This window comes from Nycticebus coucang, chromosome 6 (assembly GCF_027406575.1).
Source record: "Nycticebus coucang isolate mNycCou1 chromosome 6, mNycCou1.pri, whole genome shotgun sequence".
Taxonomy (NCBI): Eukaryota; Metazoa; Chordata; class Mammalia; order Primates; family Lorisidae; genus Nycticebus; species Nycticebus coucang.
This window is the reverse complement of record NC_069785.1, coordinates 34,145,687-34,163,484: the sequence shown is the minus strand read 5'-3', so window position 1 is coordinate 34,163,484 and position 17,798 is coordinate 34,145,687. Positions and strand designations below refer to the sequence as shown.

The window sequence follows — 17,798 nt, the reverse complement described above, 5'->3', positions numbered from 1 at the left end:
AAACATACCTAGAATATAACATTTGGCTCTTCATGTTTCACAGTTTATAATCTCTGCCTAGAATCTTGATGATGTTGTTCTAACCCAGAGGTTCTCAACCTGTGGGTTTCGACCCACAGGAACTGTATTAAAGGGCATTAGGAAGATTGAGAACCACTGCAACCCATAGAGGAAAAAATTGCAGATTAGTTGCTCCTTTAGTTAAAATACTAAAATATATTTTACTACAATTAAAATACAAAAATCTTTATCTCCCTAAAAGACATTAGTGATCTGACCCTAATAGTCATGAAAATTTAACTCCTAACTCTCTCACAGTTATTCATTATATTCCAACCACTTTGAGATTCCCTTTATATTCTTTAAATGTGACAAGTTTACTCTCTAATTACACCTACATCCTCCTCCATTGCCCATAATAGTACTTGACAAATGGGAAATACTCAATGAAAAACAGTATTTGTTAAATGAATGAATGAATGCAAGCCAGAATTCTCCCTTCTTAATTTCTTATTATAAAATCCATTTGACAGACCATATGTCGGCTCAATAATCTCTTCATGGAGGTTTTCACTTCTTGGTTGCGAAGGGTATAAATCACAGGGTTCATCAATGGAAAGATCACTGTGTGGAAGAAAGAAACCATCTTGTCAGCTGGTAAGACCTTGAAGGGACGAGTGTAGATGAAGATGGCAGGGCCAAACATAAGAAGAAGAATAATGACGTGAGTCGTGCACGTGGACATGGCCTTGTTCTTTCCCTCAGAAGCTGACCCATGAACATGGCAGAGAATGACCGCATAGGAGGCCAGAAGCCCCAGGAAACACAGGAGCGTCATCAGGCCACTGTTGAAGACCATCAAAAGCTCCACCACAAAAGTGTCCGTGCAGGCCAGCTTGATGACCTGTGGGACATCACAGAAGAAGTTATCCAGTCGGTTTGGGCCACAAAATGGCAAGTGGAGGATGAGGGCCACCTGGATAATGGAGTGGACAAAGCCCCCAAGCCACAGAGCCAAGAGCATTGCATAGCAGGCTCTGGGATTCATGACAGTGGAATAGTGCAAAGGCCGGCAGATGGCGACGTAGCGGTCAAAGGCCATGACAACCAGGAGCAGTCCCTCCCCTCCTCCAAGGAAGTGCAGGAAGAAGAGCTGAGTGATGCAGCCGCGGTAGGAGATGACCTTCTCCTCAGAGAGGAAGTCCGCCAGCATCCGGGGAGCCACGATGAAGGAGTAGGAGGCGTCCAGGAAGGCCAGGTTGCCCAGGAAGAAATAGAGGGGAGCCGTGAGGCCGGGGTCTGACCTTATGGTGAGGATGATGAGGACATTTCCAGGGAGGATGATGAGGTAGAAAATTAAGATCAGCACAAAGACCAGGAGCTGAATATCTCGAGACTGAGTGAGACCAAGGAGGATGAATTCTGTCACCACTGTGTTGTTCTCAGTCTCCATCTCCTCCGCCTGCAGAGCATCAGGGAATAGTGAGCGTGACTCTCCCTCTTCCATAGATCATAGTTACTGAACTAAAAGCAAGAGATGCCACATTTATATTATACCACCTGTCTCCACGACCTAAGACTCTTCTATTTTTATGCTTCTACATTTCAAAAGTGCCAACTGAAGCCACATTTTTTTCCTACTTCAGTCCTGTGCTTCTGTTTAACTGTTGTGTCATGTGGGACCCTGGGATGTCACTGCCCTAGATTTGGTCCTGATTTGCATGAGGCATATATGTACATCTGACATTTTTTGTAACTGTGAAAAACTTTAACCTCAGTTATCAAAGTCTCCAGGGATTTTGGAATAGAGGATGGGATGGGATTGACCCAGAGGAATGACAGAACATTTTAACATGACAAAAATGTTTCATTTTTTTGTTATAATTATTACACGTGTTTCTTTATTTGCCAAAATTTATTGATCTATACAGCAATGGGTATAATTTATTATATGTAAATAATAACTTATGAATGTTGATCTAAATAGTTTTTGCTAATAAAACTGCACTTTTCTATAGAACATCAATCTATCAACCTGGTCACTCTGGAGAAAACAAATATGAGGCTTATCTATATAGTGGTGTCCAAGTTGAGAATGTTCTCACTCTAGACTACAGGCTAGCCATAATAATTTATTGGTATGATAACAATATCAGTACTATTTCTATGCATGTATTAGTGTTCCCATTCTTTGAACTTCTATTTTTTTTCCAGGCTGCTCTCAATTTATTTATTTATTATTAAATCATAGCTGTGTACATTAATGCAATCATGGGGAACAATGTGCTGGTTTTATATACAATCTGAAATATTTTCATCAAACTGGTTAACATAGCCTTCACGGCACCCTCTTAGTTATTATGTTAAGACATTTATATTCTACATTTAGTAAATTTCACACATACCCTTATAAGATGCACCATTTTTGAAATTTTATGGTTTAGATAGAATCACCATGATTAAATATAGAATATACACATAAAATACAAATGTTGTGGAGCATTACTAAAAGTAGCTTGTGGTGGAGATTTAAAAATTTAACAGCTAAAGACTCTTTAGCTAGAACTAAACACTACAGTGACACAGAACATTATTTCACATGCATTTAGTTACACAGCATACTTATTTTAAAATAATTTTGTGGAATATGGAGTTAGAGCAGAGAGAAAAGGGCATTCATTAACTTTAACTGAAAAGGTGAGGGAATGAAGAAAAAGAAATTAAATTCCCAAATTAAGAAATGAAAAGAGATATTTATAATGGCATATCTATTTGAAACAACAAAAGATCTGCTTTTACATATCTAACCTTAATAGATTAATTAATAACAGAAGTTTTCATATATAGTCAAAATTGATAATTATGAAAGATGTACCTTACATCACATAGACACATATATGTGTGTACAAATACACGTGAGTGCAGAAACACATACATATTATATCCCAAGAAAAACTGAAGTATAAAAATGTACATACGATGATGTCTTTTGTCTTTTCTTCCTTTCTTCCTTCCTTTCTTTCTTTTTTTGGCATTTAGCCATGTTTTGGACTTAACTATTTATCACTTTGTGGATAACACCTGCTATTAGAAAAGCAAATCAGGACTCTCTACTTACCCTTAAGCTATGTGCATCTTGCATACTATTATGCAGTTGATTGTTTCACACTCTGAAAAACTGATTTAGATCACAGAAGAAACTTATAAGTATCTCTGAGGTTAGATGTCACAGGTTCGTTCGCTGTGCCCTGTATCTTATTCCCTGTGATCCACTTCCATTCTCCTAGTGAGTCCTTGACATAAGGGACTCACTACCTTCAGACACCTTTGGTGCACAGCACTCCTTTTGTGTACTTTCCTCTGAGCTCCTTTGTGGTACTTGTGACTCTCACATCAGGCTCATCAAGGATGCAGAAACCAAAGTTATAGATTCCTAAGATGGACATTCCTCAAGGTAAAGTGAAGTAAGTCCCTGCAACATAAAAGCACAGAAGCCTCTGCAAAGACAAGTTTTCTATTCTAACAATATTAAGAGAAGGGCTGCTGTCAGTGGAAATTGAAATAGGAATCTGAATGCTTGCCACTACCCCTGCCCTGAATTTCCATTTCAAATGATATCAAAATTGATCTCATGCTTTCAATGCTGGAGCCAGGCCGGGGAGGGAAGAGTGATGGAGCACACCTTCATGCCAGCAAAGGCTGCGCTATGATCGTGCTTGGAATTTGGTTAGAACACTAATGGAGCAGTTATTTGGTGACTTGATCCCCAGCCACTAGCACTAATTAATCCATTTTTCTTCCTCATATTTCCCCATGCCTTTTTAAAAATAATTAAAAAATAATTCTTTTATTACCTCCACTCTCCTCACAAAATATTTCTATACTTTATTAATATGTGTGTATTTCATTTACTTAAGTTACACTTTTTACATTTGTGGTGACTTCTTTCTCTTCTGTTCTCTTCTCTCTTTTCCTCTCTCATATTTGTTCTGTCACTATTCCTCTTTGCTTTCTCCATCTCTCTATCTTTTATTTTTCTTTGTTCCTTTTATTTCTCTATACTATTATAGTTTGCAATATTTTTCAGTCTTCTTGTCTTCTCTCCTTATTTCCCATTTATTAGAATACATGTTTGCCTTTCCATTAATTATGAGAAGCCTCATTATTATTTTATTTTGAAGCAATAGTAAGAACAGGAGATGAGGTTCTGTCACGCCAAATATTCTGAGGATTAAAATGCTTAATTCACCTTTTAATACAAAATCATTTTTTTAAACATCACTTTTCTTATCCTTCTTTAAAATGTACTTAGTGCAACCACTTTGTAATGATTTCCCATTCCCTCAGATATTTTGTCTGTTGTTATCATCTTCATCTCATTTGATTCTCAAATCAACACAGTTTCCCGTTCCTTCAGATATTTTGTCTTTATGCCTGAAAGAAATGTCTCATTAATCTGTACTACCAGCAAAAAATATATTTAACTGATTTCCCCAAAGTAAGACTATGATATGTATTAATATATGCTATTTAGTTTGTAATTCATTTGGCTTCTGTATGTTCTGAAAAGATGTGGATGAAGTTAAAGAGAATCATCAATTAGTTGATAACAATGTTGATGATAGCTCTAAAAGGCACTGGACAAGTATATGGAATTATTAGCCTTTAAAGCTCTTAATACCATGATTTCTGGGCAAAGTAATAAAGGTCATAGAAAACGCCCTCATTTTGGTGTCTGTTTAATCTGGATTTAAATTCTTCCTCCTATAGTATTTTAACCAGGAGAACTTGCGAATTCACTCAATCTCGTTTAGACAGAATTTTTGTAAATTATCTCACTGTATTGATTTGAGAATAAAAAGAGATGAAGATGATAATAATAAGTAGCATATTCAAGTCCAACTAAACCCAAACTAAAGTATGATAAGTATAGATGTTAAATGAAACTTCAGTCTCTGAGTAAGGCTGTAGATCCTGTCCCTGCCTTTGGAATAAATCCCTGGGTTAATTGTAACTGTGTAAACCTTTATGGAGATTTCATTTCAGCCAGCTAGCAAAACTCCACATTGGTATATGGTAGCACAATTTGTAAAAGGAAAACTTCTTAACCCAACAAGTATGGTAATTAATTAGAACCAGTCTTTTGCAAAATGGTGAAGTTGATGAAGATTTTTCTCTGCAGCCCTCAGTCTAGCATTTCTACACTGATTATGATTCCTAACCCCTCCCTTCTTTCAGTTAACATATCACATGTAAATTTAAGACCAATTATTAGCATTCCTAAGGCAGTTTTAATAAAGGCTTTGCAATATATTACCAATACATTACAATTTATTGTGATATATTCCAAATAAAGTACTTCTCTTTCAGGAGGAATAAGAGCTATATTATCGAGAACAGGTAAAAGGAGATGCTGTATTATTGGATGCAGGCCTCACACAATGGTCTATTTCTGCTATAATTCTGGTCTTTGCACTCTAAGACAGCGGATGTCCCACACGAAGATGTGCAATATCTGTTTCCATGTCTTCCTTATATCTGCTCCTTATAAATTTGAATAATGTTAAAAACATTCCTCTAGCAATCCAATAGCATGCTCACACAGCCTGTGTTACTTCCTTCTAATGGTAGGAATAACACCTGATTTTTTTTTTTCTTAAATATCCCTCTCACAGAGGAGTCTCTAATACTTTGAAATATGCAACTAATTTGTGATACAATAGGGATTGTACTTTGGGAATTTGAAGGCCAACAAACCTCAGAACTTGCAAACTTGCAATGGGAATTGTCATAATGCCAACAAGATATAGTCAAAGAATGAGACTAGAAACATGTTAAATACAAATAGTCAAATATATACCAATTAAAGAGCCATATGTCATTTGTGAGTTCTAAAATCAACATCCTGTCAATGACAGACATTATGGAGTGGTAAGCATGTTTATGAGATCTGTGTGGGTAGAAATCCAAAGGAGGTTATTTTATTTTTATTTTTTATTTTATTTATTTTTGAGGCAGAGTCTCAAGCTATAGCCCTGGGTAGAGTGCTGAGCTGTCACAGCTCACAGCAACCTCAAACTCCTGGGCTTAAGCAATTCTCTTGCCTCGGCCTCCCAAGTAGCTGGGACTACAGTTACCCACCACAACAACCAGCTATTTTTTTTTTTTGGTAGAGACAGAGTCTCACTTTATGGCCCTCGGTAGAGTGCCGTGGCCTCACACAGCTCACAACAACCTCCAACTCCTGGGCTTAAGCGATTCTCTTGCCTCAGCCTCCCTAGTAGCTGGGACTACAGGCGCCCGCCACAACGCCCGGCTATTTTTTGGTTGCAGTTTGGCCAGGGCCGGGTTTGAACCCGCCACCCTCGGTATATGGGGCCGGCGCCTTACTGACTGAGCCACAGGCGCCGCCCCACAACCGTCTATTTTTTGGTTGTAGTTGTCATTGTTTAGCAGGCCCTGGGCCGGATTCGAAACCACCAGCTCTGGTGTATGTGGCTGGCACCTTAGCCACTTGAGTTACAGACTCCACCTATTTCTTACAATTAAAAAGAGAAAAATTATGTACCTGATGGGAAATCACTGATGTATTAAGAAATTGATGTAATCAGGTAGGTAGTAAGTATGTTAGATTCAACATATTTCTGGTGACAAAGAGGTAGATAAAGAGAAAATAAATGATGTTCACCAAAGACTCCTTATTGTCTGACTAATTCCTCAAGAAGTGGTATTCTCTTAAATGGTCTTACAATGTCCTTGGCATTTGTAGTTTTAATTTTATAGATAACTGTCTCCTATTCTCCACTAAATCTTTAATAAAGAACTATTTTTAAATACCAATATGAACCCAGTGGATGATCTAATTCATGCCCATATAGGAGAAAAACTCATTTCAATTCAAGTTGGGGAATGTTTGGGGTGCTCCTACTGAATGGGCACAATGTAGGGGCACATGGCACACCTTTTGGAGAGACTCTACCTAACAAATGCAAATATTGTGATTTGGTTATTTGTACACTCACATTAACTTGACATTAAAAAATTTTTATTTATTTATTTTATAAAATTATGCACTATTAGTCATCATCATCATATAATTCCTTTGGTAACTTCACCCTATGTGGCAAAAATAACAACAACAAAAAAATCAATAAAAGGAATTTTAAACTTTAACTTCCATCTTTTTAAAAATTCTCTAAAGCCAGTATAGGCTTTTGGCCCAGCTTATTTTCTTGGTAAGTTGTCTAAAGACAAGATAACTAAGTATATAATAATATCACATTTCCCTGCAGAATCAGCCATGACAAAAAACCCCATCTGGGCGGCGCCTGTGGCTCAGTGAGTAGGGCGCCAGCCCCATATGCCGAGGGTGGCAGGTTCAAACCCAGCCCCGGCCAAACTGCAACCAAAAAATAGCCGGGCGTTGTGGCGGGCGCCTGTAGTCCCAGCTGCTCGGGAGGCTGAGGCAAGAGAATCGCGTAAGCCCAAGAGTTAAGAGGTTGCTGTGAGCCGTGTGACGCCACGGCACTCTACCCGAGGGCAGTGCAGTGAGACTCTGTCTCTACAAAAAAAAAGAAAAAAAAAAACCCCATCTGATGGTGAACAAACTTTAGCTGTAAAGAGAAAAAAAAAGAACTATTCTTTCAGTTAAATATTATTAAACAAGAAAATTAAGACTCATAATGTAGAGAACAATATTATTTAAATTTTAGTAGTTTTTTGTTTTAAAGGGAAAGATTTTTTCTATTTCAAAAATTAAAATACTAAATATAAATTTTAAATAAATACAAGACATAATCACATATATTTTGTTCTAACTTATCTCCAATTTGGAGAGAGAGAGGTGGGAGGAGTGGGAGACAGAGGAAAAAACGAGAAAGAGAAAAGATGTACAAAGTCATAAAGATAATAGTATAAAAAGAAAGAAAATTAAAGAATGAAAACATGTACAAGAATACTAATGGGAAAAAAGGAAATGAAAATGAAAGGACAGAGATACAAAAATGCATATTTGTGAAACAATTTATACAAAATAAAAGCAACGGATAAAAAAACAGTACTTATTTTTAGAACACAAAACAAAATTAGCAAGATATGTGAGAAATATACGTGGAGAAAAATTCTCATCTTTCTTACCAAAAGAGACTTTTTAAAATGTGATGTTTTTCCATAATTATAGACAAAATCAGAGACTTCACTTCTTAACATTTACCCTAATACTTAAACTGAGATGTATCTTATGATCTACATCTAGTGGCCAGAATAGAGGCTGGCTATTGTTGCTGGGAAAGAATTGTCATCTTACAGAATCTTAGAAGCTAAAACTATGAACCAGGCTATATTGTTGTGTCTGCAATGTTAACACCAAACAAGACAGAAAAGCCTTTGATGGTGGGGATCTTACATCCTAATGCAGGGGTCCTCAAACTATGGCCCACGTGCCACATGCAGTGGTGTGAATTGTATTTGTTCCCGTTTTGTTTTTTATTTCAAAATAAGATATGTGCAGTGTGCATAGGAATGTGCAGTGTGCAGTGTTCATAGTTTTTTGTTTTTCTTCAAACTATAGTCTGGCCCTCCAACGGTCTGAAGGACAGTGAATTGGCCTCCTGTTTAAAAAGTTTGAGGACACCTGTCCTAATGAGTAGAAATAGAAAATAAACCAATGCATCAATGAGAAGATATCAGATTATGAGGAGTGCCATAAAAATATAACAGAGATTGGGGAAGAGAATCTATTCTAGGTGAGCTGGCCAGGGAGGATCTCTCTGAGGAGATAACATTTCAACTGAGATGTGAATGACTAAAATAAGCCAATTCTTTGAAGATCTGAAGAAAGAGCTGGTGAAAGGCCATGAAGAAGAAAGGAGCTGGTGCTGAAAAGCAGAAAAGAGGTCAAAGTGGCAAGACAGTGTTGAGCAAATGAAAATAAAGCATGCCAAGACAGAGAGGTAGGGCCAAGCTATAAGTAGGGCCAGGTTCTGACAGTTAAGTTTGCCAACGTGTGCTTATGTTGGCAGCAGTGTACAAACAACGTGGTAAGTCTTCAGAACCTTGGTATATCATGTGTTCATGTCAACATGTGGTGTCTTGCTGAGTGGCATTTATGATTGCTGTTGCATGTTTTTGTGTGTTGTCATGATAATGTCGGAGCTTAAATTAGAGTGATGAACAAACATTAAGTTTCTTGTTAAACTTGGCAAGAGGGTAAGTGAAATCAGGGATATGTTAGAAGTCCATGAAGAAGATGGCAGTGTACAAATGGATTAAATGTTTTTCTAAAGGGAGAAAAAGCATCATTGATGAAGAGTGGTTACAGCAGTCAGTGGTGAGAAGAACGGATGAAAAAATGGCAAAAATTTGTCAAATTGTGCATGAAAATCATCAGCTGACTGTAAGAAGCATAGCAGACCAAGTAAACATCGATCAGGAAACAGTTAGAAAAATCTTAACTGAAATCTTGGCATGAGAAAGGTGTGTCCAAAAAATGGTCCCAAAGAAGCTCACTGATGAACAAAAGCAAAGGAGTCAAAGTTTTCCAAGACTTTTGGAGAGGGAAGACCATGTTTTAGGTTGTGTTATCACTGGTGATGAAAACATGGTTGTACCAATATGACCCTGAAACAAAGCATCAAAGTGCACAATGGAAATTAACCAATTCCCCACGACCAAAAATGTTCCATTAGTCCAAATTTAGAGTCAAAATTATGTTGGAAAACTTTTTTCAATATCAGAAGGATTGTTCATTATGAATTTGTACCAACAGGACAAACAATTAACCAAGTTTGCTATTAGGAACTGCTGAAAAGGCAGAGTGAAAAAGTTAGAGGAAAATAACCTGAACTTTTCACAAACATCTCATGGCTCTGGCATCATGACAATGCACCAGCTCACATGGCACAGTCTGTGAGGGAATTTTTAGTGAGTAAACAAATACTTGTATTGGAACACCCTCCCTCCCTACTCACTTGATCTGGCCCCCAATGACTTTTTTCTTTACCTGAAGACAAAGAAAATATCAAAAGGAAGACACTTTGATGGCATTCAGAATATCAATGACAGATGACAGTTCTGATGACCATTCTGGAAAAAGAGTTCCAAAATTGCTGTGAAGGGTGGACTAGGTTCCAGTGTTGATGCATAGCTTCCCAAGGGGAGTACTTTGAAGGTGACTGTAGTGACCTCGGCAATGAGGTATGTAGTGCTTTTTCTAGGATGTTTGCAAACTTAATTGTCATACCTTTGTAAGCCAAATGGCAACTGACCACATTCTAAGTGTGAGGTGTAGTAAGTACAGTAGTGCCCATACGTGATTTACATGTCATTCTGACTACCAAATAAAAAAATGGACTATAGAAGTCAAAGAGTGGCAGCAAGGAGACCAGTTAGGGGGCAGTAAGTACTATAAACCATGGTTTGTTAATCCATTTGTGGGTTGATGGGCACTTGAGTGATGGGCACTTGAAGGTGATTCCACACCTTGGCAAATGTGAATTGAGCTGCAATAAAAATTCCGGTGCAAATGTCCTTGTGGTAAAATTATATTTGTTCTTCTCGATAGATACCTAGTAATGAGATTGTGAGATCAAATGCAAGGTCAACTTTTAGTTCTTTGAGATTTTGCCATACTTCTTTCCATAGAGGTTGTATTAGTTTGCAATCCTACCAGCAGAGCAAAAGTGTTCCAGAAGTCAAAGCATATTATTAAAGCTGTATGTAAATAATTGATTTATAAATATATTTAACAATAAAAAATAAGATTTAGAAAGGCAACACTTTTTAATGACTCTAATTTGACTTGGAGGAAAGAAAAGTATATGCTAATTTTTTCATTGCTCATAGTATGAACCCAATAGATACTATTTTAAAATTCCAGAAATGATTTTATTATATAATGCATAAATGTAAATCCTAGATATGTGTTGCCCAGTGTGATTAGCTACTAGCTATGTGTAGCTTGAAATATGACTGGAAACAACTGAGGAAACACATTTTAAAATTTAGAACAGGCAAGGTGGCTAACATCTGTAATCCCAGAAATTTAGGAGGCCAAGGAAATGTCCTGGGCAACATAGCAAGACCCTGTCTCTGTGAAAAAAAATTTAAAATTAGCCAAGTATGGCAGTATACACCTGCAGTCCCAGCTACTTAGGAGACTTGGGGAGGAAAGATCACGTGGGCCCAAAAGTTCAAGGTTACAGTGCATATAGCCACTGCCCTTCATCCTGGTATGAGAAAGAGAGACCTTGTGTCTTAAAACCTCAATTCAAATTTCTTTTATTAACTTAAACAATATATTAACTTAATATTCTTTCTAATTTATTTGCTATTTTTCATTCTTTTTTTCTTTTTCCAGTGTTCTGGAAAGTCACCCAAACCTGCAACAGGCTTGGCATGACATGAGGAAGACAAACTTTTGATGACTGAAAATGGCAAGATTTTGGTATTGTGTGGTATAACTTATAGAAACTAATAACCAAACAAAGAGAAAAGTAGACATAAAAGCTTACTAAGAAATCTTAAAGATTTTAGTACATTTAACTCCAATGACATCAACTCTTGGCTTATGCAATGAGATTTTCATGTACTTCAGTTCTTTCTATTTCTATGTATCAGAAGTTTGTTTGCTATGGGTGCTGTTTTATACAGCAGGTGTTTACACACACATTTGTCATTCTTTTTCTCTGTCATCTAAGATCTCCCATCTGCAATCATTTTGTTTCAAGCACATTCCTTCAAATTTTTTTCAGTGACTGTGGGCTTGTGACAAACCTCTCCTCCTGTTTTGGTGAGGATGTTTTTATTTGATTATATTTTCACAGAGATGACAACCATATTGTCTCAGAACATTGTCTTTACTGATATACATTTTTGCTGTTAAAGAATTTAGATATTACCCCAACCGTTTTTCCCTTCAAGATAATCTCTGCATTTCTGTTGAGGTGCTTTCAACATTTGCTCAGTTGTCTTCACTGAACTTCAGTTCCACTATGATGTTTCTAAATGTGCATTTAAAAAATATATACTATTAATATTTTAGTAGGATTCACAGTTTTGAGAAAATTTCAGCCTTATCTCCAGTATTACCTCCTCCACATTTTATCCTCTCCTTTCAAACAAATATGTTTAGACCTTTTCATTTTGTTTTCAATGTCTCTTAGCCTCTCTTTCTTTATTTATTTCATTCTTTTTTTTTGCAGTTCCAGCATATGGGGCTGGGGTCCTACCCCTTTGAGCCACAGGCCCCGCCCCACTCTCTTTCATTTTTTTTTTCACTCATTTTTGTCTCTGCCCTGTATAGTTTATTTCCTCAGCTCCATATTCTAGGTTACTATTTTTTTCTGGTTGTGCCTAATTTAAAATTTACTCAATACATTTATTGAATTTTTAACCTGACTCTCAAGTTCTCTTTTACTTATGATTTTCCTGTTCATCTTATACGATCTCTATCTTTACTAATATATTCAATCCTTTATTTATTCAAATAACAGTTAATTAATTTAAATTCTATAGTTCTTTGGTTGTTTTGATCTGTTGTCCCTCTGGCTGTCTTTCACAGGGCCTTGCTTTTTTGTGTGCTCTCTGGTACCTGAGTATAAGCTGTTACTTTATGGAAGTTTATCTGTAGAATATTTTGATGTTGATGTTTTCTTCTATCAGGAGGCATTATGGCTCTAGAAGCAGAAACTTTGAATAGAATTATTAGCTTGTAGTGAAACTCAAAATCAAAAAATACATATAAGCCTACTTATGGTTCATTAATTCTCCTTTTATCTCTTTTGGGTGGTAGATCTTTTACTTAAATATCTATTTTATTATTTTTATTTAAATATTTGTATATTCCTAAAAGTTATAAAGACTATCATTTAATGTACATACACCAAGAACATTATTTTTCCAGAGCTGAATTTTCATAGCAATTTAAACTGTTTTTATTTTTTTAATACTATCATTTTTAATTTCAGATTAATAGAAGGGTTCATATGATTAGGTTACATTGTTTGTTAGGTAAAGTCCAAGTTGTAGCTGAGCCCTTCACCCAAGAAGTGTGCCATACACCCTTACATTGTGAGAATTCACCAATCTCCCTCCCTCCTCCCCTCACCCCTCTCTCTTCTTCCCCCTACTTGAGTTTAATTCAGTTTTTTTCTCATGTGTGCATGTAGTTGTTCATCTACTAGTTTTATAATAGTATTGAGTACATTGGATGCTTGCTTTCCCATTTTTGTAATACTTTACTTAGGAGGATGTTGTCCTCTAAGATCAACTGTCTTGGTGTCATAGTCCTTGTGTTCAAAGACTATCTGTCTGTAGAATTTTGTAGCTTGTGCCCTACCCCTACCTCCACTTAATAATAACAGTGCCTGACCTTATGGAGTATTGCATGATAGGACAACCGATCTGCCTCCAGTGGGGCTGGCTGGTTAAGACTTTATAAACCTTGTTAAAGGAAACTCCCAAATCCTTGAGAGTGGTCTTTTTTTTTTTTTCTTATATGTTCATACATTTTTAATTTTTGGTGAACATATACTGTTTTAAAATTTTATAAAAAGGAGAATTTTAGTTTCTTTGGATGATAAGGCTGATTTTTTTAATCAGATGTAATAGTAAAATCCATCTTAATACTGAGATTAGTAAACATAAAAAAAAACCACACAAGATGAATGGAACCTGGGTTCTAGCATCTCACACAAGTCAGTGTGTAATTGAAAGTATAATCACAATGTTGAGCTACAGGCAATTCATTCTCATTCAATTACAGACCGCTATTATATCTCAAATTCTAATAATTATCTTCATGAAATTTCAAAATAAATTCAATAAATTTATTTTCATCTTCATACCTTTGGAATTTTTTCTTTGTTTTATAAAAAGGAATAGAGGAAAATCATAGTGAAAATTTAAAAACACAGATGAAAGGAGGAAGTGAACACATTATTATTACCACTTCAAATGCTTCCTACTTTAGGACAATGATCCTCAAAAGGACTATACAGTATATCATTTATCTTTCATTTCTCTTTACATAAAATATACCTTTTGACCAGCTTCTTCATGGCTGTCTTTACTTCTTTGTTTCTCAATGTGTATATGATGGGATTAAGTAAAGGGAATATTACAGTATGGAACACAGACACCACTTTATCTAGAGAAAAAGAGTCAAATGGACGGGCATAAATGTAGATGGATGGTCCAAACATTAGCACCACAATGGTGATGTGGGAATAGCAGGTGGACATGGCCCTGTTGGTGCTCTCACCTGAGCCTGAGTGTTTCTTGAGCATGGCCAAAAGGAAGGCATAGGACGTTAACAGAGCAATGAAGCACACCACGGAGATCAGACCACTACTAAAGATCATCACTAACTCCTCTGGGAAGGTGTTAGCACAGGCAATCCGGACAACCTGTGTGATGTCACAGAAGTAATTGTCTAACTCATTGGGGCCACAGAAGGGAAGTCGAACAATGAGAGCCACTTGTATTATAGAGTGAATGAAGCCCCCTGTCCAGGAGAGAGCCACCAGGATACAGCAGAGACGTCGATTCATGATGGTAGCATAGTGGAGGGGGCGGCAAATAGCAGCATAGCGATCAAAGGCCATCACTGTGAGCAGAAACATCTCTGAAGCCCCAACAAAGTGCAAGAAGAAGAGCTGTGCAATGCACCCACCAAAGGAAATTATCTTCCTCTCCACAAAGAAGTCCACGAGCATTTTAGGGGCTGTGATGGAGGAGTACCAAATATCAAGGAAGGCCAGATTAGCCAACAGGAAATACATGGGAGAAGTCAGGTGGGGGTCAAGCCTGATGGTGCAAATGATAAGAACATTCCCTGGAAGAATGAACAAATAAAAAGATAAAAATACAACAAATAGGATTAGTTGTACTTCCCGTGTCTGAGATAGGCCAGTGAGAATAAATTCTGTCACCCTGGTGTAATTTGCAGGTTCCATTTCTTCAATTAACTTTTTTCATAATATAGCTATGAAAAATAAAGAAATTATAATTATTCCAAATGGCATTTAAGTAGGGTTATATCATTACTTTCAAAATTGTCATCTGTTCTCTATCATTAAAAGATTGCATTAGGATACCTTTGATCATCCCATTTTATATATGATAAACTAAGAGGGGGACAGAGTAAGTCACAACCTTGAAAATTAGAAACATTAAAATCACATGAAGTGTGTCATATATCTGAAACTCAAATCTCAGCTTGTTAATGTTATAAAATCCTAATTTTTTATGAAACTTGTCAATGCATTAATCCTTCCCCTAAACATTAGTAAGCAATAATGTATGTACAGCTATTTCTGAGTTTAGTCAAATTTTAGACTGTTAATAAGAAATGAAACCCATTCTTTCTAGATCTTCTTTCCCTTTTTTTTTTTTTTTGGCAGATTTTGGCCAGAGCTGGGCTTTTCCCACCACCCCTGGTATATGGGGCCGTGCCCTTCTCCTTGAGCACTGCCCTTTCTAGATCTTTTTTGTTGGGAAACCTTGCCACCTTGGAAAATTGTAGTCTAATATCACTTGTAGTTGATTTGGCAGTACTTTACTCATAATCTATAAAAAGAGATCTCAAGTCTTTATGAGTAGTGAATAGACCTTATATTTTCAAAATAAAAACTTTTACAGTTTAATCCCTGGTAAATAAGTAACCCACAATAATAAAGAGCAATTCAGGGCCCTACATGAAAAGAGATCTTCTGACTGTGATCAGATCCCTTAAGACCAATATGACACTGACCAAGAAGTTTCCCTACCATTTCAGCAAAGTAGAAAAAAGGTGTCATGATCTAAGAAATGGGTACACCTTCTACCCAACCTGACTCTGCCATTTCCAGGTGACAGGGAGAGTAAGATCATTTTTAAAGGATTTTTTAAGATCCAATATTGAACCTGAAACTACTAATAGAATAAGATCTATCAAATAAAAAGGAAATAATCATTCACTTTACCAAATACACTTCCTCTTTTAAGTCAAAAACTGCCATAACCAAAGTAAATACTTATTGTAATCAACAGCAAATACAAGAAAGTTGCTTCTTTTATACTGATATAATATTTTATAATATTTCCTCTTCTTAATGAAGTTTAAAAAATTAAATATAAAAAAACAAAAACATTAAGATTTTATTAAGTAGCTATGACAGCGTCCAGGTGCACTTACAGACTCTGCATAATATTGCCTACAGAAACAGAATGTTACTTTCTTGAAACCCACTGGTTTAATTTGTACATAATTTTAACAAACATAAGCATATGACTTCCAATATGTTATAAGAGTATTGTATTATGAAAAAGGGGTGGCTTATTACAAGTAAACAAGGAGAGAAAAGACCAGTGTTTGTTTGCCAGGAATCTGATAGCAAGAGAATAGGCAGAAAGATAAAAATATTCAGAAAGTGGAAAGTGTAAGACTATTTAGAAAAAAGGCAAATATCTACATGCCCATGAATTGTCCAGTGTGGGCATCAGTGAGCTGATTAATCGTATTTAGTAAGATAGAGAAATTTAAAATTTGTTTTAGAACAAGTTGATCAAAGGAAGATAATTTTGCCAGTTTTCAATCCTTAACTTTCATAAAAACTTAGTTATCCAGAATGACATATTTTCTAAGATTCCAGAAAGCAATGATTTTACTGTACTTATCTGGAAGAAGCAACCTATAGCCTTCATAGCAGCACAGGAAGTACATCATTGTAAATTTGTAGCACACAAAATACTAACTGATTTATGATCCCTGATGAACAAACTGTGAATTTCTGACAAACAAATCCCTACCAAAAGTATTTAGAATATTATGATTGCTCAGTTCATTTGGATATTTTGCTATATTGTTTTTGAAAAGATGGGACTTATTAGATTACTTGTTCTTAATTGTCTAATTGTCCTCATTACTGACACGAGATGAATATTTCAAAGTAGTCAATATTATCATCAGATCCTAAAATTTTCTTTTTTAGTTTCAAGGAAAGCATGATTCTAGTTATTGTCACACAAATCATCCCTTTCTCCTTTGTCCGAAGAGAGACATTCTGTACCGTAAAGAGGAAGTAGAAATGGCACTAATCTAGAAATAAAGGATTTAGGCAAATGAATGTCAATGTCTTGGAAAGACAAATATACAACAGGTATCATGGAAAAGGAAGGGTCGTTTTACCAGAAAATGTCAAAGAGATTTCTTCCTTTAGCTCAGTGTTCAAGAGATTGACATAAAATTGAAAACTGATGATATAAACTTTGCATTAAGAACCAAACTAGCCTCATTTATTCTTTATGGAAAAAAATGTAGAGAATTCATCCCTCCACTTTCCTCCACTTCTCACAACCATCAAGTTGAAAGGAGACATTTTACTGGTTCATCTCAATTCATAGGCAGGCAGCCAACCAAACCCCATATTCCTCAAACTAGCAATGCTCAGCTGCTACTCATAACACACACAGCACTAAACAATGCCACTTCCTCAGCTCAATGAAGGTCCAATACCTATTTTCCCTACATTAATTTGAACATGGCCTAAAGTAACATAAAACACACAGTTCTGAGCTGCAAGCATTTGTCATTTAATGCATGTCAAAACAAAGCTCTTCACACCTGATAAGTAAAGGGTCTCACCAAATATATAGTCTCTGTGTAACTTCTATAACTTACTGATTTGTTTATTCAACAAATAATTAGGGAGCATCTGCTACGTGCTAACTGCTGAGACTACAACAAAGAACAGGAAGACAATTTCTGCTTCATTAAATTTCCAAGCCAGAAATATAGACAGACAAGTAAACAAGTAAAT

At 36.2% G+C, this 17,798-nt stretch overlaps 2 protein-coding genes across 2 annotated transcripts; both read right to left on the bottom strand.

Moving 5' to 3' along the window:
• Positions 1 to 352: 352 nt before the first annotated feature.
• LOC128588162 (olfactory receptor 4N4C) lies at positions 353 to 1,539 on the bottom strand. Its single transcript, XM_053594817.1, has one exon. It carries the CDS (start codon positions 1,505 to 1,507, stop codon positions 503 to 505), a length of 1,005 nt encoding a protein of 334 aa, XP_053450792.1. The 5' UTR covers positions 1,508 to 1,539; the 3' UTR covers positions 353 to 502.
• A 12,383-nt stretch (positions 1,540 to 13,922) lies between these two features.
• On the bottom strand, positions 13,923 to 15,053 carry LOC128588164 (olfactory receptor 4M1). Its single transcript, XM_053594819.1, has one exon. The coding sequence runs from the start codon at positions 14,952 to 14,954 to the stop codon at positions 14,013 to 14,015; it is 942 nt and encodes a 313-aa protein (XP_053450794.1). The 5' UTR covers positions 14,955 to 15,053; the 3' UTR covers positions 13,923 to 14,012.
• Positions 15,054 to 17,798: the final 2,745 nt, after the last annotated feature.

What these genes read in the sequence shown, in the direction of transcription:
- LOC128588162 (XM_053594817.1), bottom strand. Translation starts at nt 1,507, where the DNA reads ATGGAAGAGGGAGAGTCACGCTCACTATTCCCTGATGCTCTGCAGGCG.
- LOC128588164 (XM_053594819.1), bottom strand. Translation starts at nt 14,954, where the DNA reads ATGGAACCTGCAAATTACACCAGGGTGACAGAATTTATTCTCACTGGC.